Consider the following 22,919-nt stretch of genomic DNA (forward strand, 5'->3'; position numbering starts at 1 on the left):
TAAACAGAAAGTATTAAGAGCAAGAATATGGCAATATGTCCACAACAAACTAAAAGTACAGAATAAGGTACAACGTATTGTTGTCTAACCTTGGACTTACTTTGACCTGAATTGATTAAAAAGAGTGCCACTCTAGTAACACAAAAGTAAGACCATAACTGGAAACAATACACACAAAAATAGCGGAGCCAAAAACCGAATATAATCTACAAGGAAACAAAAAGAGCAAATACAGTCTGTAAAAATCAATATCGAAATAAATATATTAGTTGTATAAAGTATACATCGTAAGCCGTATAAAAATAACACTTAGAATGTCTCATTATATACGTAAATATTAGGAACATCTTTACCCCATCTTCTTTTATCACAAGCAACTTCTACCTCCTTCCCAAACTCTTCGACCCCACAAATAGCAACACCCAAAGACTTATAAGTCATATCTTCAGGTACAGACAACAAACTTACATGACGTTGGATAATGGAGTCAAGATCTAACCTACATCCAAAGGTAAAGTTAATCAGTGATGACACCAATTTCTCGGCAAATTTATGAGAGTGATCATCGTATGTATTTCTAGTCAATTCTCTAGTAATCGTACTAAGAGAATCTGTACGTGTTATATGAATATCCACGAACAATTTCCCTTCATTGATGAATGGCAATAATTTCTCAAATAAATCAGCATACCAACTAATGTTTTGTAACCACCTAAATGACAAATAAACATGAATATATGAATTCAAGGGTCTACCTATAAAGTCATTCTCAAGATTTCTTGACTCAATTGTTTGAAGAAGGTCAAGAACAATGGGGAGGGTAAATGAAGAACCTACACCCATACTTATGAATGCAATTGAGTCGAAAGTAATATAGGGATGATACTTAGCAAAGAATGGACCATTTATACCAGCTTTGAGTTTGACAATATTTGGATTAGTTACTTTCTTATATTCTGGTTCATCGTCTTGAGCTTCAAGGTGTGTGCGTGAATCAATATCAGTATAGCTATCTCGATCAGCAGTTGTCCCATTTGATGAACCCGAAGATGGTTCTTGAGAGATGTCAATATCCACCTTTCCCTTTTCATTTTTGTCATCCTCTTCAGTCTCATCCCATTCCTCTAATTGCTTTTGCTTAATTTCCAATACTTTATTATATAACTTCTTTGTAAATCCATTCTTTTTCTTTATAATCAAGACCATTGTTCCTGATTCTGGTAAACTTGCAATTGTAAATGGATGATATTGGAATAAACTAATCTTACCGACATTCAAAAGAACATATGATCCAGCTCTCCAATTTCCTTTTTTGGGGATGATAGTATTATACCATGCCTCCATATCCATTCGGTGGGAGATACGAATGGGAATAGAAACACTCATTGTTTCCTCATCTAAGATTTCAAATTCTGACCAGCCTTTGGTAGGTGAGGTACGTTTTTGAATAATTCCCATTACTCTACCTATGATTCTGTCAGCGACTAATAAATGAACTCCGAGGATTACCATGGCTTTATTACCTCCATTATGAAAGAATGCGAACAATAACATGATAAATGAATGGATTCTATGATGGACCATGAAGAAATCAAAAGCAAACTGTCTTATAATTTTAATATTAGCAAACACCAAGAAGAAGAAGGATGCATAAGCAATATAGCCAAAGTATTGTGGAGGTATATCTAACATTTTTGGAGACTTGATATCGAACTGCCAATAGTAGATACCATAACCGGCATGAATAGTGATCATTATGAAAATCAATCTTGAAAACCAATAATGTAACGACAAGGACATATCATTAGACAAGCCCGTTATGGCTGTCACAAAATCATTTTTGGTGACTGTTAAATACACGGCTGGGATATTTCCCATGGCAACTCTAGCAACACGTTTCAGAACAACGTAGTATCTAACCAAGTAGTCTATGTCAGCAGTTTCCACGTAGCATAAACGAACATCAACGATAATAAATACAAGGAATAATAGTAACATACTGGGTCTATAGTAGTAGTATCTCTTTGTAAATGGTATTCTAATCAGGAAGCATCTCGTAAATATTTCCCAAATTCCAATAAAGACGAAAAAGGGTTTAAATCTAAGTGAATTAATTGACCTTTTGTATCTCAAGTACCTTGGAATCCAAAAGAATACTATACCATGGAATATAAACACTAGCATACTAAATAAGAAACTTAGCCATTGATACTTTGTGTTTCTGGCCGTTTCCACAAAGTATTGTTCATAAAATGGAATAGATGAAGCCATGACTTTTCTTGTGTATTTCTAAGGAGATATCTAAACCAAAAGAAAATGAAACTAGTAACATGAAAACAGATTAAAAAAAAAAAGAGAAAGATGAAAAGTGGATGAATATTTGTTCTTATAAATGATTTGTAGAAATTTGAAATGAGTTGTTTAAGGGAGTTATGTACAACTTTGAAAATTTTAAAGTCAAAAAAGAAAATTATTAAAAATAAATATTTTTAAGAACCTTTCTTTTCTTGCTCTGACAAAAAAAAGGGGAGAAGATAGGATGAGCTAGCTACCTGCTTTTCTTAGTATAAATGGTCCAATGTAGTAGACGCTTACTTGTCATCACGAGTGCGTATCTGGAGGTGTAATTACACATAATGAAATTAAATGCCACAAAAAGAGTTCTTGCGAAATTCCGAAATTTTTTTTTGGAATTCAATAAGCCAAGAAAATAAAAAAAAATAAAAAAAAAAAAATAATTTTTTCGACTGATCATTTTTATCAGATTAATCAGATGGTCGCCATTAGTAGAAGATGAAGTTTAATTAAAAACGGATATTCAGGGGGGTTAGACGACAATTTTCAAAATCTGTGACCCAGGGATTGCTCGAACCTACGAGACAATCATATTTTATATCAGGGGTAACACTGCCTGGTTTTTTTGAAACTTATCCCTGGTGATAAGCAAACTCCAAATCTGAATTGCACAATAATTTCTACCCAATATGATCTAAAATTTTTTCTTTTCTTTCTGACCGACCGATAACTCCACAATTATTGTACTCTGGAAACTTACTAAACATGCATAAAACCCGTGGTTTAACAAAAGTCTAAGAATACATTCTTTATTTTCAATATAATTATTTTTTCTGGGCCGAAAGTTATCTAAACGATCTACATAAACAATAAATACTGTGATTGGATAAAAAATATTTTTTGGTGATATTTTTTCAGCTGCAAATATTCTTATTTTTTTGAAGGCTATTTTGTTAGATGGGACCTTAGCACTAAACAAAGCCTTAAAAAGCCCTATCTAATATTAACGGTGAGATCAGATTATTAGGGCTTTTGTTGGATTAAAACATTTTAGTTTGCAACTGGGTAAATTTAGTCTATTAAACATCCTACGGTCTTGGAAATCTCCTGCATTTGCATGTAGGTAAGTGAGAAAACAAACTTTCCATTCGAAGTATATCTACTTAAGGTTGCAAACTGGTAAAATTTCTTCCACTCTCTGTAGCTGCAGAAGTCCCTATATTAAACGACAGAGAAATAGACCCAATTAGGATCCTGCCGCATGCCTGGATTTCCCAGAATCGCATATACCTCATAACCATCAAAGATTCCGGCATGTATATATAAGGACGCCAATCCGGTCCCGTATTAAGAATGAAGTAATAGTCAACTCTTTTTGTAGTATTAAACACAACAAAGTATGATGTATCTTAAACATTTCGCGCTCATTTTTGCCTTTGCCAATTTAGCGAAAGCAGCAGAGGAACCCATTGCCGCTGAGGCACCCGCTGAACCTTCTGATCCCAATAATTTCAGAGATAGTGTTATGGATAGCTTACCAGAATGTGCAAAACATTGTGTTGCTGAAGGTAACATAGGAGACACACCATGTGGACACGGAGGTACTGGTTGTCTCTGTGTTATGCCCCAATACAATGGACCAATTGGTTTATGCTTTGCTAGAGATTGTTTCGGAGAAGACGCTAGTCAAGCCACAGAGGCCGCTATTTCAGTATGTTCAAGTGCCGGCGCAGAAGCCCCTTATTGGACCATCCCTGCAGACGTACTGTCTAGTTTGGAAATTGCAGCAGCTCGAACAGAAGAAGCAACCATCACTAATCCTCCAACCCCTGCAGCAAGTGAAACTGAAGCCGCTCAATCAATTCCCGACCTTCCTAGAACAGCTACCATTAACGGATTTGTCGATATGGTATATGATTATATTCCCGACTGCGCTAAAGAATGTGTTGTGAACCAACCAATAGATGGGTTACCTTGTCCATATTGGGGAACCCCATGCTTTTGTGTGATGCCATCATATAACGGACCTATTGGACAATGTGTTGCACAAGAATGTAAAGGTAAAGACGTTGACCAAATGACCGAGGTTGCCACATCCATATGTTCTAAATATGGTGTCTATGAACCTTACTGGGTTATTCCCGATGACGTTAGAGAGAGTTTGGAAGAAGCTGCAGCTGCAACAGAACCTGAAGCTGAGGTTGAGTCTACTGAAGTTTATATCTCAACCCAGGCAGACGATGCGGTATCTACCATAGATGATTCCGAGGAGACAGAATCCCCTGTTGATAGCAGCAAACAATCCACCGAAGAAGCAGAAGAAATCCCCGTTAGTGAAATTGAACCTGTTCCAAGTGAAGATGACATTTCTAGCCACCCCGAAGTTGCTCCAACCACAGTTGAGGTTATTGTCACAACAACATCCACTGTTTGTGATTCTAACACTGCTGGTGACGTAGTCTGTTCAACTACAAAGTCAATTGTTGTCCCACAATACACGAAGGTTTACGAAGTAGTAACATGTCAACCAGAACAATCTGAAGTGATAGCAATCATTGCTTCTTGTGAAGAAGATATTAAATCCTTAGAATCTGCCAAGTCGGTTGCACAACAAGCTCTTGAAACAGAGTGGGTGATTATTTATGAAGAAGAGATTGCTTCATTAAGTGAAGTCCAACAGGGTGCACAAAGTGTTATACAATCCTGGGTCGAAGAAGTTTACCAAGAACAAACCGAGGAGCCACCTCTCGAACTTGCTAATATAGGCTCCCAAAAACCGATTGCATGGGTACTTACTTTGGTCGGTTTTTGTTTTGCAACCTTGCCCATCTAGAATGTAACTTTCATCTAGGCTCGCAGATATCGCTGTGAGTAATTATTATCAATGAGTTTATTCCATCCAAACTGATTACTAAGCCTATTGTATTATTTCTAGTTAAGTGTATATATTTTTTGTCACAAACTACATGTTTGTGTTAATTCTTCGGTTGCAATCGATCAATCGATTGTTCTCTTTAAATAGTTAAAAATCTCTTATGTATATTGTTTATATGAATTTTACATTTCTCTTATGAAAACCACAAAGCTGCGTTATTGAAGCTAGTGTATTTTTAGAAATCATAAGTCGTTCCCGTATAAATGTAACGGAGTGGATATATATTAGATACTATATACACTACGTTACCTAAAAAAAGGGAAAAATAAGTTGTGACTTGGTTGTTTAGGCAGTACGATATTATAACGGTAGTTTTTCTGTAAAAGAATAGTTACTTCCCAAGGTTCCGTTGTAATTCGCAAAGTCATTCCCGTAAAGGAACTACTCCCAGATCGTTTTATTGTTTAGGATCCGCAGATTAAAGTTTCCGAGAAGGCGTTGTGTAATGCCAAGGAAAAGTTTGCCAAGGCCGAATAAATTGTTTCGGCGATTGGTGAAATTGTCAAAATAGGCTTAACTTAGAACGCTTTAGGAAATTGATGACCCTGATAAGGTATGAACGGTTGGTTACAACTTTGGAATGTTGCTTTGGGCAATCATACTAAATGTCTCTAGTTGGGATTGGTATATATGCATGTAAATGAAATCATCAGGATTTTGGATGCAAATATTTATCTGATCGAAAAAACAAGAGAGATTAATTTCGGAAAAAATTTTCAATAATAGACGGTTTTGTAACCAATATTGTGCATAATAACGAAAGTTAAATTTAACGCAAACAATAATTCTTAATTGGACCCAGCCTTCGTAAAGTCCTTAAATACAAATTTGCTCAGTATCTCGCGCCTGATCTCATGCACCACTCATTGAAAATTTACGGCATATTAAAATTTACATTGTTTGTATGAAATTAAAGTATTGTAGAGTTGTTGGCATTCGATAAATGCGGGTCAGATAATATCGTTTATTTTGTGTCTCCGATAATTCCGTTAAAAAATATTAAATTATCTAAAAGATCGGTAGTAGAGTACTCGACTCATTTTTCTACGCGGCTTCTTCTTTCTTGATTGGTTAAAATTCTAGAAACACATCGCATAAGAGGTAAACTTTGAAATTAGTAACTTTTTAATAAGAAATCTTTTTAAAGGGATTCAACCCTGTGGTGGCTCGTCTCATTTCGTTCTTGTGTTACGAATCGTAACATCTTTGTTAAGCCTGCTCAAAGAAGCCTTTGGAAGTAGGAACACACAAACAACCGAAAACAACGCCACTAAGAACAAAAAGAACAATACATTTATATTATTTGAATTTTAAAACCTTATTATAATATTTTGACCTCTTTTTCTACAGGCTGTTGAAATGAACAAGTCATAACCTTTTGCATTGCTTTGTTTTCCTAAAAGCACATGCGCGTATGTGTAACGCTTTGTGAAGTCTCTGTGCAGTGAAATGTTCGTACAGAGTGAATGCTGGACCTTTTACTACAATGCACTAAGAACGAACATCATTTGATTCGGACTAAATATGGAACAATGACCAGTTACTATATTCAAGACATCAATATCTAATCCAGATCCATTTGGAGAGAATCTTTGTGGTCCAAACTAAAAAAACTGGTAATAATTAAAATATTTTTTTGCATTCAATTGGTTTTGAGCTGCAAAATAACTTTTAGACCTTGCATACTTATTGATGAACTAAAGCATTTCGTTTAAAGTTCCAATTTGATTGGATATTCAGGATTATTGCCAGAGTGCTTGTTCGAGAAACGGAGAATCATCCCTGTTGGTAGCTAGATGAAATATTATATAATATGGATAAGTTCTCGCCTGGATATGAGATTTCGCAACTGGCTACCTTCTTAGTTCAGTACTTTAAAGATCATCGACTATGAAATCATTCACTGTTGCAAGTCTTGCTATTGCCTTGATGGCTCTCGATGCTGCTGTTGCCGAAGACGATAATCCGTATACCAACTATCCACCTGTCCCTAAGACTGCTACCATCAACGGGTTTGCTGATAGGATCTACGATAATGTAGCAGAATGTGCCAAAGGATGTTTAGAGAAATTTAAAAGTACAGGAAGTACTCCATGTCCATACTGGGATACCGGTTGTTTATGTATGATGCCACAATTCGGTGGTCCAATCGGTGCATGTATTGCCGAAGAATGTCAAGGTGGTGCAGTCCAAACTGCTACGTCATTAGCTTATTCTGCTTGTTCTGTTGCTGGAGTTCCAAGTTCATACTGGTTTATCCCTACAACCGTCAAGGAGTCTTTAGATGCTGCTGCTACTGAAGAACCATCACCTACTGCTGAGCCTGAAGCTGAAACCTCCACCACTGATGAACCATCCTCAACTAGTGAACCAGAGGACAAATCTTCTACCATAACTACTGCCCCTGAAACTACAATGACTTCAACTTCCACTAGACCTGCTGTTATTAGAACTGCCTCCATTAATGGATTCGCTGACAGAATTTACGAAGATGTTCCAGAGTGTGCTAAAGAATGTTTGGAAAACCAAGGTACAGGAAACACCCCATGTCCATATTGGGATACCGGTTGTTTATGTGTGATGCCTCAATTTGCTGGTCCAATCGGTGAATGTATTGCTAATGGATGTAAAGGAAAGGAAGTTCAAAGTGCTACATCATTGGCCTATTCTGCTTGTTCTGTAGCTGGTGTCGGTGCTCCATATTGGATGATTCCTGAAACTGTCAAAGAATCTTTAGATGCTGCTGCTACTGAAGAACCATCTTCGACTGCTGATCCTGAAGATGAAATCTCGGCCACCGATGAAGCATCTTCCACTGCTGATCTTGAAGATGAAATCTCGACCACTGACGAAGCATCCTCAACAACTGATCCAACTGATGAATCTTCTGAAGCTCCAACAACTGATCCTATTAATGAATCTTCCGAGGTTCCAACAACTGCACCAATTGTCCCAACAAACTCAACTTCGTCAAACCCAGTTGATCCAACTAGCTCCATTATTGATCCCGAACAAACAGACTCGAATTCAGAAGTCCCTAATGAAGAATCCAGCAGTGCTATTTGGGGAACCAATGCAACCTCGGTGATCCCAACATGGACTAATATAGAAACAGTTACTAAGAGTGCAATCATTACACTTACCACAACTGTTTGCGAAACTAATAGAAATGGCTCTTCTTCAACCACAACCAAGACCCTCACCTTAACCGAATATTCAGAAGTGTGTGACAAGGTATCTTGTAAAGCTGAGCATTCCCTGGAAATCTCCATTATAACCTCCTGTGAATCAGCAATCAAGTCAATTGAATCGGCTAAATCTGAGGCTGAAAAGTACCACCAAAGTGCTGTTGTCACTAGTTGTGAGAGTGCCATCCAATCAATAAGCTCTGTTGAACAAGGTGCAAAGGTTACTCTTACTTCATTATTGGGACCCCAAGAAGGTGCCACTTCCACTTTCCATTCATTGGAAACTGCACAACCAAGTGATCATACTGTTGAAGAATTTGCTAACGATGCCTCCTCTAAGAGAAACTTGAGTACTGGTATTGTTGGATTCCTTGTTCTTATTACTTTTGGTATTTTCGTTTAAGAAATCTGATTTAGTTTAACTATTGGATATCCCATTTCGTGTTTTGAAATTCTTGTAATGCTCGTGTAGCATATTTGGTTATTAAATTTCTGTTGTAATTAATTCTTTACGTTTATAGTTCGAAAATTGAATATAATTAATTGCTGTGCTTTTTAAAAGTTATAAACAATTTTGTTTCTCTTTGTAATCAATTGATTTCATTGAAGGATTATCTTGTACTATTAAGTTTCGTTGTTTTACAATGAATTTTAATAGTATCCAGACATCCAGACATCGCAGAGATACCGTGAACAAAGTATGTTTTATGATCTTTTTTTGTTCAATTGCCATTTCATAGGTGAAATTTCACATTGATCATGATGAGCAAAGCTATACGAGTAGCAATGTGTATGCACTCAGGATCCCGGTTTCAATCAGATTACCTTAAACTGATTATTGAAAATTCGAATGAATTGAACTTCCAATGACTGGAGTATTAAAGGCACAATTTTGACACGAAAAACAAACGTCCTAGCCCCAGAACATACTATAAAAGACCCTGTGATGTATCTTCCTTAAGATCCACCTGGATCTGCCAAGTGTTATTGACAAAGAGTTGACGCAGGGAACGACAAAGCGGAGCTCTGCGAACGATCTTCTTACATTTACCACTGCAAGTCCAATAAGGTTACAAGGACTAAGCCTCCTTCATATTTGAAAAAAGATGTTGAAATCAACCTCGGCTTCCAGAAGATTATAGTATTTTAGAATTGCTTCCACTCATCCTTTTTCGAGAATAACAATAAATTGGTACCGTATGCTGTCCCCATTTTGTGATTGGATATAGCCAAATTCAATTTCATTAGTTTCGATCTTAGGTACACTGCGTCGATGTTGCATGGAAGCATAATTTAGGCTCGATGATGACAGAATGAATCTTGCAAAACAGTTCCTCCTTGGTGGAATTGATAAAGTGTTGCGCTACAGTCTTATGCGCAAGTCTCAATTCGGGCTTACTACTACGGGTTCTTGCTTGTTCTATACTCAAAATGAAAATCCTTTAAGAAATGCATATAAGCTTGAGGTATAAAACTGATCCAAGCATGATTGACACTCCAGTAGACCCTTTAACTAACTGCATCAATGAGAAATTAATCACCAAGAGAACACCGGAGAATTACATCATTAGATTCTGGTCCGTGTTATCCGATCATGTGCATGCTTAGTCAGTCTACAAGTTGTGACTCTCAAGAATTATTGTAATATGATGAACTTAACCAACCAATACCAATAGACTATATATCTGTGCAATGATGTAATAGTTCTGAGATTTTGTCCATGAAGTTGGCCGATTCGCTTCTGTTGCCAAAGCCATATTTTAGCGAGTTATAAAAGATTTTCCCGCGGAAATTATTTTGTGTATAGAGGCTTACAATGTTTCATATTGAATAATAATTTGAGTTCCATCAGTCGGTTGTTTTGACCCTATGCTCGACCTTGGATCACAGTTACGAGAGCTTTGCATATAGTGAATTTCCCTGTGTCCTCAGACAGCCAATCATCGATCTCTCTGAAATATCTCTCTTTCGGAATGAAACAAACATCTCATGGCTCGTATAATTACGCATCTCATTAAGATGGCTTGCTGGTATTGGATAGAATTTCTTCATATTGTTTCCAATTAGTCTCTGTTATTGTTTCTTCTAATTGGAAAGAATCGCTTAATTGATTCTATTCGCTACTTGTATTGGTTCCATTATGAAAAGTTTATTCTAGAAAATTCATTCCGTGGCTTTAATTGAAATGTTCCATTGTAATTCCATTGTGATTGAGTTCTTCCATTTCCGCCTCCTTCGTCCGTTGTCGGTCTGTTTTAGCTGCGCTTGTCTTAGATTTGCGATCTAACTCAACTTTCGACAGGTATAAATAAGTCTTCTATTCTCCCTGAATTGGAGATGTAGTACAATCTATATTAGGAATATTCAACCATAGACAACTTACCCGTTATGAGATCAACAGTTTTCACCAGTGTCGCTTTGGCATTTGCTGTTTTAAGAAATGCATCAGCAGCAGATGCTAAATCCGTTACAATTAATGGATTTGCGGACAAAATTATTGACCAATCCCCAAAGTGTGCTAAGTCTTGTTTGGAAAATTCAAGTATCGACAACACTCCATGTGACTCATGGGATACATATTGTTTATGTGCTATTGAACCATTCGGAAACAAGGTTGCCAAATGTATTGCTAGTGAATGTAGAGGAAGCGATGTTGTTAGTGCTACCTCATTAGCTGTTTCGGCTTGTTCAGCTGCCGGGATGTATGAGCCATATTGGAATATGCCTACCAAAGCTCGTAAACTGTTGGAAGTAGCTGCCACCATGAGTCCAGAACCAACTGCTACCATCAATGGATTTGCTGATAAAATTATTGACCAATCTCCAAACTGTGCTAAATCCTGTTTGGAAAATTCAAGTACTGATAATACCCCATGTTCATACTGGGACACTTACTGTTTATGTGCCATGGAACCATTTGGAAACAAGGTTGCTAAATGTATCGCTAGTGAATGTAGAGGAAATGACGTTGTCAATGCTACTTCATTAGCTGTTTCAGCTTGTTCTGCTGCTGGTATGTATGAACCTTACTGGAACATGCCCAGCAAAGCTCGTAAGCTGTTAGAAGCAGCTGCTACTATGAGTCCAGACGGTTCTGCCACCCCAACAGCTACTTCAACAGCTACTCCAATAGTTACTCCAACATCCCCTGTCGGATCTTGCAAAAGGAAGCGTTCTTACTAAGTGTGAAGTCTACCTGTAGAGCATTCAAGGTACCTTTTTTTGCAATTATTAGGACTTTTTGTTTGCTTCTACTTAGACGTTTTATAGACTAGGAGTTCTATTTATCTGTTTCTCTCTTACTGTTATTCATCCCTTTTTCGGTCTATGTAGTTTATAATGAATATAAGATTTTTGATTTATGTTTTCCATCAGAATCAATTGAGGTGAATTAAATAAAGAAATTCCCGGAAAATGGTTGCAAAATTTGCCCAAAATCGACCGAAAAGAATTATAAGTCCTACAATTTTTATATAACCAGGATACAATATCTAGGATAATACCGGGATGCTGAATTCATGACCTTTTACTTTACATATACATTAATATTCTTCAACTAATAGTTACAGCTTATTTGAAAATAGAGTTGGTTTAATTATTCAATGTTTCCAACTAGTCCATCCTGCATATGACAAAATTCTAGACCGGTCTTTTTTTCCTGGTGTACTTTAATTCTAAAAATAACCCATTTCTGTCCCAATTGGGAACATGCACTAGGGATGAAACAAATACGAATGATCTGAAAGTGACACAAGCCATTGTTTAATACATCATTAAGTCATTAGCCAATGTAGAAACTTTGTAGGACAACCCTTTGCAACCAGCTTTGAAACATCCATGCATTATCAAAGAACGCAGCCCCCATAAATTGTAAGTTGTCAGAAAGAAGGCTATAAAAACTACCAGCTTATTTCATATTCGAAGTGTCACTAAAACAAGCTTGCAAAGCACGCGGAAAGTTGTGTTTGCGTGGTATTAATACGAACTGCCATTGTGTGTGAAATAAAATGGTGTCGCTTCTTGTTTAAGCATTGATAATTTTTTTGGAAGTGTATTTTGTGTAGTTTTAGCACATAACAAAGAGAAGAGGCCAATCGGCATTTGTTTAGCCTGACTGCAAATCGCTGAATTAGACCGAGTTAGGAAAATAAATGACCAATATGAAAAAGTAACAAGTAAATTGACTTCTGCATTAAGCTCTGCATGGAGAACTTCCTGGATTACTTTTATTGAAGGAGTTGAAACCCCCCCAAGGTACCTGGGTTTTGTGATAGCAAGTCTGAACAAGCACCAAAGAGAAACTATCAGCGCTCTATATCATAGTGTCGAGATGTGAAGTTAAGATCTATTCGTCAAAACCTTAACAATTAAGATTGCGCAACAGAATGACATCAAAATAACGCAGGGAATATGTAGCTCCAGCATTCTATATTTAGAAACAGATAAAACTCTACACGTTTAAACAAACTCAGGGATGACAGAGATTTAGTTTTAATGTGACCTAAATATTGAAGAAGGAGCAATCACACAGGCTGTCAACCAATTATGTTTAAATATGCATTGAAACCTTCTTTGAAACACATAGCCCTGATTTTTTTGCCCTTGTATTTTATTGCAGTAGGGAATTTGACAATCTTTCATAAAATGTAGTCTTCTTTATTGAGAAGGCTTGAGCAAATTAAAGACATCATACGAGTATAGCCTCTACATTATTATAAAGTTTATACATGTAAAAGCTAATGGCATACTAGACTCTCTTCTTCTGACGTAATTGCAAAAAATCAAAAGAAATTGAGGTGTAGAACGGTAAGTTCATCAAATAATTATTTTTTTGGTGTTCTTATGTGGAATTAAGAACTTCGCGTGATGTATGGTACATACGTAAAATTCAAGTTTTAATTTATTATAAATAGAACTCAAAAAAATTCTAATTATCATCATCACTGTTTTTTTTAGGAATTAGATATATTTTAGAAGGAGAAAGGGGGTCATCCCATTCATTTACATTCATCCATTTTTATTATCATCAATCAATCAAACAGTATTGTCTTTTATTTGATTGATTCAATAAATTGATTTTACACTTTTTGGCAACAGATATTTATAGAAATTATTTAATTGATTACACAAAATTACAAACAAAGAAGAAGAAGAAGAAGAAGTAGTGTAAAGTAGTTCAAAAACAAATTTACCACAACTGTTACTGCCCCTACAAATTTACAATTTTAAATTTCTATTTTTTTTTTTTTCTTTGATTTTTTAAGGAACAAGAAAAAGACAAGATAGAAATCCAAATTTATTTAGAAACAGACGAAGAAGAAGAAATAGAAGAAGAATCTTCAGAAACATCTCATTCTAATATAACTTTACTCATTGCAATTATCATTTTCAAATAAAAGCCTTTTATTTAGACAACCACAAACTCCCCACCTTTTTCTTTTTTGTTTACCTTAATCTTATCAATAGACATCCATTTAGATATACTCAACTAAAGAAATTATGAGTCATTCATCATCTCCAAATAATCGAGGTTCTATATTTGGATGGGCAAAGAGTTTAAAAAGAGGTCACCTTACGTCAAACGATTCTTTAAATGAGATTAGTGACGATGATTTATCCAGATCACCAACGAAGAGTTTGACATTTCAACAACTCAACCAAAGAGCCACGTCCCCACAACGTCAACATGCACAGCTTCAAACTCTTCCAACTACAAATCAACCAGCAGGTCAGACCCAGCCTCAGCAAATACTGTCCCAAGAACGGCAACAACCAACACACCATCCAATGCACTTTCTGCATTCTCAACAATCGAGTACCCCAGGTTTTGCAGCATCGCCACCAAACACCAATTCAGCAACCGATTTTCTTCGACCTTTATTGAATCATAAATCTAGATCATCTAATAATATAAGTAGAGTAAGATCAAATTCTTTAAATCAATCAGAGAGTAGTTTACGTCAACATCGTGATTCATTTTTACAACATAATTCCCTTGTTGATGAAAATTCAAAATACTTTGGTGTTCCATTACAACAAGCATTAGAAGAAGCGCATGCAAAAATATCAATAGTGGAAGATACCACTGGAACAGATCAAGATCTGGCTCAATATGGTCAAATACCTATTGTCGTTGCTAAATGTGGAATATTTCTAAAGAAGAATGGATTAACAGTTGAAGGTTTATTTAGAGTTGGTGGTTCATCAAAGCGTTTAAAAGAATTGCAAACAATTTTCAATACTCCGCCTAGTTTCGGGAAAAATTTAAATTGGGAAGGATATAATGTACATGACGCTGCCTCCATATTAAGGAGATATTTAAATGCATTGCCTGAACCATTAATTCCATTGGATATGTATGAAACGTTTAGAAATCCTTTGAGAGAAAGACCCAGAATAATAAATTATATGAAATATAAGGCCGAAAATCCTTCAAAAATACTTGAATCAACTTCTACAATTACCACAGAATGTCCAAATGAGATTTTGGATTCATCTCAATTGCTAACTGAAGCAAATATTGGACGATTGAATAGTAGCGAGTCAAAGGATGAATCCATAAAAAAACCCGCCTCCATATCTTCATCAAATAACCCATCTTCTTCTGATTTGACACAGTCACAGCAGCCACAGCAACAGCAACAACAACCACCAAAAGCCGAAGAAGAAGGTGATAAAAAACCGAAGAAGAGATCGAAAAACTATAAAAAATTAACTCAAGATCTACATTCTGCTATTGATGAATATAAAGTATTGATTACGACTTTACCAATTGCCTCAAAACAATTATTATTTTATATATTGGATTTATTAGCAATGGTACAAAATCATTCCGATGAAAATCTTATGAGTTCTAGAAATTTGGCAGCTATTTTTCAACCATCTATTTTATCACATCCTAGTCATGATTTAGATTTAGTTGAATATGCATTATCTCAATTAGTGGTTGAGTTTTTGATTCAATATGCTTACAAATTATTACCTAAACAAAAATCCAAATCAGAAGAGCAGTTGACTGCTTCATCGTCTACAAGCCCAACTCAAGAAACAAGTGAAAATAGTTCGAGACCTGATCAAGATAAACAAGAAAAAGATCAAACCAAGGGGGACGAGGAACCTTCAGAAATAAGCGAATCAAAAGACAAAAAGGAAGATACAGAGCAAAGCGATACTAATCAAGGCAACTCTTCGGTACCAGGTTTCAAACATAATGTAACAAGTTCAATTCCATTTGATTCTGAAGAAGATTTCGAAGTTTCTGATGAAGGTCATGATATCGGATCTGATTTTGATGAATTGCATTTTCAACAATTACATATAGATAGTGGTACAACTTCGATGCCATCTCCCCCACCCCCTATTATTATATCCACTCCTACTTCAATAAGTTAAGAAGGAGTTTACAAGTCCTTTAATGTCCTGATGTTTTATAAAAATGTGTCATTCCTTTGGTATTAGTTCTTGTTGACAGAGAGAGAGAGAGCTTGTATTTTTTGGTTTTAGGTTGAATTTTATCAATTTTGGTGTTGGCTTTTCTCTGTGATTTTTTTTATCTTTGATATCTATCAAATATTTATTATTAATGTTCTTTTATATGTACTTTTGGGTATCTGAGATTCTATTGGTATTGTTATTTTAGAAAGGTGTAATTAATATACGAAATTCTCTAAGGTTTTATAGAACTTTAATTGTCATTCATTTTTTGCAACTTCTCTGATTTAGTAGTGTAGATTAGCCCAAAAAATGAGAACCCATCAACTGGAAATCTACCATGAAAAATTGTTGCCAATTAAAACAAATGAACAGCTCAAATCCAAGGGAGAAGACGTACATAGACAATCCATAAAGCATAATAATGTCAGAGGAAGAAAGATCAGATCAAGAAGAATTGCATCAGGAGATTGATGATTTATTTGGAGATGACGAAGACGAAATAGAACAACAACCACGTAAGTCTAGAAACATTTCTAGAGATTCGCAAGACGAAGAAGACAACGAGGGACAAGAGGAAGAAAGAGAAGAGGAAGATGAAGATGATGAAGAAGAACAAGAGGAAGAAAGAGAAGAGGAAGATGAAGATGATGAAGAAGAACAAGAGGATGAAGATTATGGTGAAACCAACAAGAATATAGCAGATATATCTTTACCTCGTCATGCCATCTCTCAGGTTCCTGAAGACGATACATATATGTTAAAAATGCCAGTATTTTTAAACATTGAAGCTCATCCATTTGATCCAAATGAATTTAAAGATCAAATTAACAAGAGCGCAAGATTAAGGTCACAGCAATCTGATTTAACTGACAAACAAATTCATAATGAATTGGTTGCAGAAAAATTATTAAATGAAAATACAATTAGATGGAGATATTCGAATAGTGGGAATGATGAAATTATTAAACAATCGAATGCCCATTTCATTAAATGGAATGATGGATCTTTATCATTGAAAATTGGACAAGAATTATTTGATGTTAAACAATTACCAATTCAAGATAATTATTTAGTTCGAACTTATGATTCTTTAGAAATATTACAAAATGATTCACCTATAAATAAAACTATCAATTTATTACCTGCTTCAACTTTAACTTCAACACATAGACAATTGACTCAGGCAGTTAAGAATATTCAAAGAAAAGATAAGATTTTAAGTACGATTACTGAAGACGATCCAATGAAGAAACAAAGATTGGCTGATGAGAATGAACGTAAGACAATGAAATTGAAACGACAATTAGAATCAAGGAGAAGATTACAAGAAGAAAGGTTAGAAAGGAGCAATCTGCCTGGAGTCAGGAATGAATCTTCTTATGAACGATATGCAAGAACTTATGGGGAAGACGAATATGATGAAGAAGATGATTTTGTAGCTAATGATGACGAGGAAGAAGAAGGTGGATACAGCGACGCAGAAGAAGAAGAAGAGGAGGAAGAAGAAGAATTTGAAAAGGGTGCAGAGAGATTGAAACAAGTCAAAGAAAAGGGTGCTGCCAAATATAGAGAAAGATCAGAAAGTGTTGAAGAAGATGAAGGCAAGATTAGAAAGAGAAGAAGAATTATTGATTCTGATAATGAAGATGAAGATTAAAATTTGTAGATTAATTTTGTATAAGTAGTTTGTCCTATTATAAGTATCATGAATAATTCCATTTTATTTTGTACAGTTTATGGGTTTTTATTTTAAGAGCCCGAGGCTAATCTTTTAACCGCGAAATAATTTTTTTTGTTTAAATCTGAACATTTTCTCCACTAAATTTATTCAAGAAGAAAGTTTTATTGTATAAGTATCAACATAGTGATATATGAACAAGTTAAGACCAATCCGTATATTATTATTAGGAGCACCAGGGTCCGGAAAGGGAACTCAAACTTCAAGATTGTTAAAGCAATTCAATCAGCTTGAATCATTATCTTCTGGTGATATTTTAAGAAGTCAAATCGATGCTGGAAGTGAGATTGGAAAAGAAGCTTCAGATTATATTCTGCGTGGTGAGTTAGTACCAGATTCCACTATGGTGTCACTTATTACAAATCATTTGAAGACACTGAATTGGCTTAGACCCGAGTCAAATTGGTTATTGGATGGGTTTCCAAGAACATATAATCAAGCACTTAAATTAGATGAAGCATTACAAGGTAATCAAGCTAATTTAAATATGGTTGTTGAATTAGATGTTGATCAAAAAGTGATTTTACAAAGAATTGAAAATAGATGGATTCATCCATCAAGTGGAAGAGTTTACAATTTAGATTATGATCCTCCTAAAGTTCCATTTAAAGATGATATAACTGGAGAACCATTAGTTAAAAGAAAAGATGATACCGTGGAAGTATTTCAAAAGAGATTAGATCAATATAATAAAACAATTGAACCATTAAAAGAATTTTATAATCAAAAGAATATTTTATATTCAATTGAAGGAAATACTTCAGATATTATTTATCCAAAATTACAACAATTGATTTTAAATAAATTTACTTAAACATTCGTTGCATCATTATTTATATTTATTAGAATTATTTAGATTTAGACCCCAACCCAAGAGCATTTCATATTTCATATTTCATTATGATTAATTTTTTTTCTGTCAGTCTTTAAATTTTATTATTTTAGCAATCTTTTTTCACTCTACATATCTCTTCTTAATTGTAATCATTTACTTCATCACCTAGAGATTTGGCTGATTTGACTTGAAAAGATGAAATTTTATATTGATGATTTACCTGTACTATTCCCTTATCCCAAGATATATCCAGAGCAATATGCTTATATGTGTGATATCAAAAAAACACTTGATGTAGGTGGAAATTGTATTTTGGAAATGCCTTCTGGTACTGGGAAAACTGTATCCTTATTATCATTAACAGTTGCCTATCAAATGCATTATCCAGAACAGAGAAAGATTGTATATTGTTCTCGTACAATGTCAGAAATTGAAAAAGCTTTAATAGAATTACATAAATTAATGCAATATAGAGCAAATGAATTAGGATATGTTGAAGATTTTCGGGGATTGGGTTTATCAAGTAGAAAGAATTTATGTTTACATCCCACAATTTCACAAGAAAGAAAAGGTACAGTGGTTGATGAGAAATGTAGAAGAATCACTAATGGTCAATTAAAGGATAAAATTGAAAAAGGAATAGTCACAGAAAATGAACAACTTACTAATCCTGAATCATTTTCATTATGTTCATTTCATGAAAATTTGAATCAATTAGATCAACATGAATTGGTCCCAGCAGGGGTTTATTCATTTGATGCGCTTATGAAGTATTGTAAACAAGAGGGGACTTGTCCTTATTTCACAGTAAGAAGAATGATACCCTTTTGTAACATCATTATTTATTCCTATCATTATTTACTTGATCCCAAGATTGCTGAGCGTGTTTCCCGAGAACTATCTAAAGATAGTATCGTTATATTTGACGAAGCTCACAATATAGATAATGTTTGTATTGAATCTTTATCGATTGATTTAACCGAAGATACGTTGAAACGTGCTACTAGAGGAGCAAATAGATTAAAAGATGCCATTGATGAAATGAAATCACAAGATAGTGAAAAGCTACAGAATGAATATGAACAGCTTGTAGAAGGATTACGACAGGCTGAGATTGCTCGGGATGAAGAATTATTTATGGCGAACCCTACCCTACCACAAGATTTACTTGACGAAGCAATCCCAGGAAATATCAGAAAGGGAGAACATTTCATTGCATTCCTAAAGAGATTTATAGAATATTTAAAAACAAGAATGAAAGTCCTACATGTTATTAGTGAGACTCCAACTAGTTTTCTTCAACATTTAAAAGAATTAACATACATAGACAGAAAACCACTTCGATTCTGTTCAGAAAGACTTTCATTATTGGTGCGAACACTTGAATTATCCGAAATAGAAGACTTTAATGCATTGAAAGATATTGCATCATTCGCTACATTAGTATCTACTTATGACACGGGATTCCAATTGATTTTAGAACCTTTTGAAACTGAGGGTTCCACAGTACCCAATCCAATTTTACATTTCACATGTTTAGATGCATCAATTGCAATCAAACCAGTATTTGAACGATTTTATGCCGTAGTGATTACTTCAGGTACTATATCTCCATTAGATATGTATCCCAAAATGTTAAATTTCCAAACAGTTATACAAGAATCTTATGCTATGACTTTAGCAAGAAGATCATTTTTACCCATGATTGTAACAAAAGGGTCCGATCAAGTATCAATTTCATCTAGATTTGAGATTCGTAATGATCCTTCAGTTGTTCGTAATTATGGGTCATTATTAGTTGAATTTGCCAAAATCACCCCTGATGGAATGGTTGTTTTCTTCCCATCTTATCTTTATATGGAATCGATTATTTCCATGTGGCAGAATATGGGAGTCTTGGATGAAGTTTGGAAATATAAATTAATCCTTGTTGAAACTCCAGATGCTCAAGAAACTTCATTAGCGTTGGAAACTTATCGAAAAGCATGTTCAAATGGTAGAGGAGCGGTTTTATTATCAGTTGCTCGTGGGAAAGTATCTGAAGGAATTGATTTTGATCATCATTATGGTCGTACTGTATTAATGATTGGTATTCCTTTCCAATATACCGAATCAAGAATTTTAAAAGCCAGATTGGAATTTTTACGTGATCATTATCAAATTAGGGAAAATGATTTCTTATCATTCGATGCAATGAGACATGCTGCTCAATGTTTGGGAAGAGTCTTGAGAGGGAAAGATGATTATGGGATTATGGTTTTAGCTGATAGAAGATTTACTAGAAAAAAGAATCAACTTCCAAAATGGATTGCTCAAGCATTAAATGATTCTGATACTAATTTATCAACTGATATGGCTTTGGCTACTGCAAAAAGATTTTTAAGAAGTTTGGCCCAACCGGCAAATCCAAAAGATCAAGAAGGGGTTTCAGTATGGAATATTGAACAATTAGAAGAATATCAAAAGAAATTTGAAAAGAAAGAAGAAAGAATTTCTGAAGTAAATCCTGATGAAGATTTTATGGATATGGATGATGAAGATTTAGATCTTTTGTAAGAAAAAATATTTACTTCTCTACTTCTTTATTTAGTTTCATTCTATAATGTAAATGTGTAAATGTCAAGTCATGAACATATAGTATCAATTGTAATTCTTGATATTCATTCAAGATATATAAAAGCTGGTATTGTTGGAAAGACATTACCTGAAATTGAATTACCAATAAATTATGACATTCTGGATGAACAATCAACAAATGAATTTCCACCACAATTTGAAGTTGATGATTCATCATTAACTATTAAACAAAGACAAGACTTAGTTAATAATCTTATTACAAATATATCAGGATATAAAGAATTAACAAATGTTTATCGAAAGTGTCGTGGTAATTGGTTTGATTTTTCTTCCCAAGAAGAACAACCAACATTGATTCCATTGCTACATCAAACGCTATACCTGATTTGGAACGATCACCTTCAATTGACTCCCAGAACATGTAAAGTGTTTCTAATTGACAATGAATATTCAATTAAAACCAAACATCAAATTTCGAAATTATTGTTAGAGAAACTTAAAGTTAAAAGTGTATCATTTATACCAGGATCAGTTTTATCAATACTTGGAAGCAATAGACGAGATGGGCTATTGTTAAATTTTGATTGGGATGGACTTTGGATTCACAAAATTATAGATCTACGTGATATTGGAAGTGTTTGTATGAAGAATCTAAGTGGTAAGACAGTACATTTTGAAATTGTCATGAAATTAATTGAATCAGATTCAGATTTGAATATGGAGTTTGATTCAATAGAAAGATATATTTTCCAATCAAATGAAACCGGTCTCAGAGATGATGTTTTGAAACGGCTATTTTATTGCAATGAATCCCTTTTAGGGTCAATTGAATCGATTGTGAAGAACTCACCCATTGACATACGATCTAGCCTTATAAACAATATAGTGATAACAGGAAAGCTATCGTCTATTCCTAGTTTCAAAAGAGAGATTATCAACAGTCTCAGAAAGTTATTTCCAACATTACATAGTTTTCCAACGGTTGGCAATTGGCCAGCATGTTCATTATATTTATCCCAAGTTTATCAAAAAGAAGAACAAGATTGGAAGGAGATAACTAAGGATAGATTAAGCGATTTATACAAGTAAGTGATCTATACAGGTTAAACCATTTATATAAGTAAGCTAATTTCTAATAAGAATTATAGATATTTTGAAAGATTTCATCTAAATGAACATCATCTTGTTTCAATTCCAGGGGAGGACTTTCCGATCGAGTAATAAAAGTAGTCCAAGGATATTCTTTTTCATAATCAGTTCTAGTAAACATACCTTTAAACCAACTTCCAACTTTTGATGGCCAAGAAATGGATTCAATAGTTTCATTCTCAAGTTTTATTTCATATTCGATTATACGAAGTAATGCCAGAACTTCATTATCTTCAAAACTTTCTTCATCTCTATCATTATAAAATGGACCAGTATTAGGAATCATCATTGGATCGGTTGATATTTGTAAATCTAAATCATATCCCTTCTGCAATGGTTTTGTCATATGGGGCTCCATGATTACTGAGATTGTTGGATAATTTGTTTCTTCCAATAAAGATGGAAAATATCTTGAATCATCAACGGTTGGTGGTGGTGGTTGTAGTTGAAGTGGTTCTAAATCTCTTAATGTTGGTGAAGCTTCATAAAATATATCTTCAGCACTCGAAAAGCTTGCAATATGTTTTGAATCATGTTGTTTCAATTGATTATAAATTCCTAAATCTATAGTTGATAAATTATCATGATGATTTCGTGGTGGATAAGTAGTAGTTTGGACAATAGTTGGTGAATTATCAAGAATGTTAGAATCAATTCGAACTAAAGGAACAGCTGGTCTACTACGATACTTTAAGCTTTGAGTTCTGGATTGATTATCATATTCTTGTTCATTTTCATTAGACGCTGACATTGGTATTTGATTGGTTG

General features: G+C 34.6%; 10 protein-coding genes across 10 annotated transcripts; 8 read left to right on the forward strand and 2 right to left on the reverse strand. All coding sequences in view use genetic code 12, as the record gives it.

Moving 5' to 3' along the window:
* Window positions 1-309: 309 nt before the first annotated feature.
* Window positions 310-1,998, reverse strand: FRP2 (Frp2p; the record flags this gene model as incomplete). The annotated part of the gene is made up of 1 exon (XM_049405784.1): window positions 310-1,998. One exon carries the CDS (start codon window positions 1,996-1,998, stop codon window positions 310-312), a length of 1,689 nt encoding a protein of 562 aa, XP_049264631.1.
* Window positions 1,999-3,697: 1,699 nt separating this feature from the next.
* Window positions 3,698-5,128, forward strand: J8A68_002073 (uncharacterized protein; the record flags this gene model as incomplete). Its single annotated transcript, XM_049405785.1, has 1 exon — window positions 3,698-5,128. The coding sequence occupies one exon, from the start codon at window positions 3,698-3,700 to the stop codon at window positions 5,126-5,128; it is 1,431 nt and encodes a 476-aa protein (XP_049264632.1).
* Window positions 5,129-7,120: 1,992 nt separating this feature from the next.
* CSA1 (Csa1p) lies at window positions 7,121-8,821 on the forward strand (the record flags this gene model as incomplete). The annotated part of the gene is made up of 1 exon (XM_049405786.1): window positions 7,121-8,821. The coding sequence occupies one exon, from the start codon at window positions 7,121-7,123 to the stop codon at window positions 8,819-8,821; it is 1,701 nt and encodes a 566-aa protein (XP_049264633.1).
* Window positions 8,822-10,806: 1,985 nt separating this feature from the next.
* Window positions 10,807-11,601, forward strand: J8A68_002075 (uncharacterized protein; the record flags this gene model as incomplete). Its single annotated transcript, XM_049405787.1, has 1 exon — window positions 10,807-11,601. One exon carries the CDS (start codon window positions 10,807-10,809, stop codon window positions 11,599-11,601), a length of 795 nt encoding a protein of 264 aa, XP_049264634.1.
* Window positions 11,602-13,917: 2,316 nt separating this feature from the next.
* On the forward strand, window positions 13,918-15,810 carry SAC7 (Sac7p; the record flags this gene model as incomplete). Its single annotated transcript, XM_049405789.1, has 1 exon — window positions 13,918-15,810. One exon carries the CDS (start codon window positions 13,918-13,920, stop codon window positions 15,808-15,810), a length of 1,893 nt encoding a protein of 630 aa, XP_049264635.1.
* A 463-nt stretch (window positions 15,811-16,273) lies between these two features.
* J8A68_002077 (uncharacterized protein) lies at window positions 16,274-17,509 on the forward strand (the record flags this gene model as incomplete). The annotated part of the gene is made up of 1 exon (XM_049405790.1): window positions 16,274-17,509. One exon carries the CDS (start codon window positions 16,274-16,276, stop codon window positions 17,507-17,509), a length of 1,236 nt encoding a protein of 411 aa, XP_049264636.1.
* A 214-nt stretch (window positions 17,510-17,723) lies between these two features.
* On the forward strand, window positions 17,724-18,404 carry J8A68_002078 (adenylate kinase; the record flags this gene model as incomplete). The annotated part of the gene is made up of 1 exon (XM_049405791.1): window positions 17,724-18,404. The coding sequence occupies one exon, from the start codon at window positions 17,724-17,726 to the stop codon at window positions 18,402-18,404; it is 681 nt and encodes a 226-aa protein (XP_049264637.1).
* Window positions 18,405-18,620: 216 nt separating this feature from the next.
* RAD3 (TFIIH/NER complex ATP-dependent 5'-3' DNA helicase subunit) lies at window positions 18,621-20,981 on the forward strand (the record flags this gene model as incomplete). Its single annotated transcript, XM_049405792.1, has 1 exon — window positions 18,621-20,981. One exon carries the CDS (start codon window positions 18,621-18,623, stop codon window positions 20,979-20,981), a length of 2,361 nt encoding a protein of 786 aa, XP_049264638.1.
* A 60-nt stretch (window positions 20,982-21,041) lies between these two features.
* Window positions 21,042-22,091, forward strand: J8A68_002080 (uncharacterized protein; the record flags this gene model as incomplete). The annotated part of the gene is made up of 1 exon (XM_049405793.1): window positions 21,042-22,091. One exon carries the CDS (start codon window positions 21,042-21,044, stop codon window positions 22,089-22,091), a length of 1,050 nt encoding a protein of 349 aa, XP_049264639.1.
* Window positions 22,092-22,134: 43 nt separating this feature from the next.
* On the reverse strand, window positions 22,135-22,902 carry J8A68_002081 (uncharacterized protein; the record flags this gene model as incomplete). The annotated part of the gene is made up of 1 exon (XM_049405794.1): window positions 22,135-22,902. The coding sequence occupies one exon, from the start codon at window positions 22,900-22,902 to the stop codon at window positions 22,135-22,137; it is 768 nt and encodes a 255-aa protein (XP_049264640.1).
* Window positions 22,903-22,919: the final 17 nt, after the last annotated feature.

Source organism: Hemisphaericaspora subhashii (assembly GCF_019202705.1).
Source record: "Hemisphaericaspora subhashii strain CBS 10753 chromosome Unknown scaffold63, whole genome shotgun sequence".
Taxonomy (NCBI): domain Eukaryota; kingdom Fungi; phylum Ascomycota; class Pichiomycetes; order Serinales; family Debaryomycetaceae; genus Hemisphaericaspora; species Hemisphaericaspora subhashii.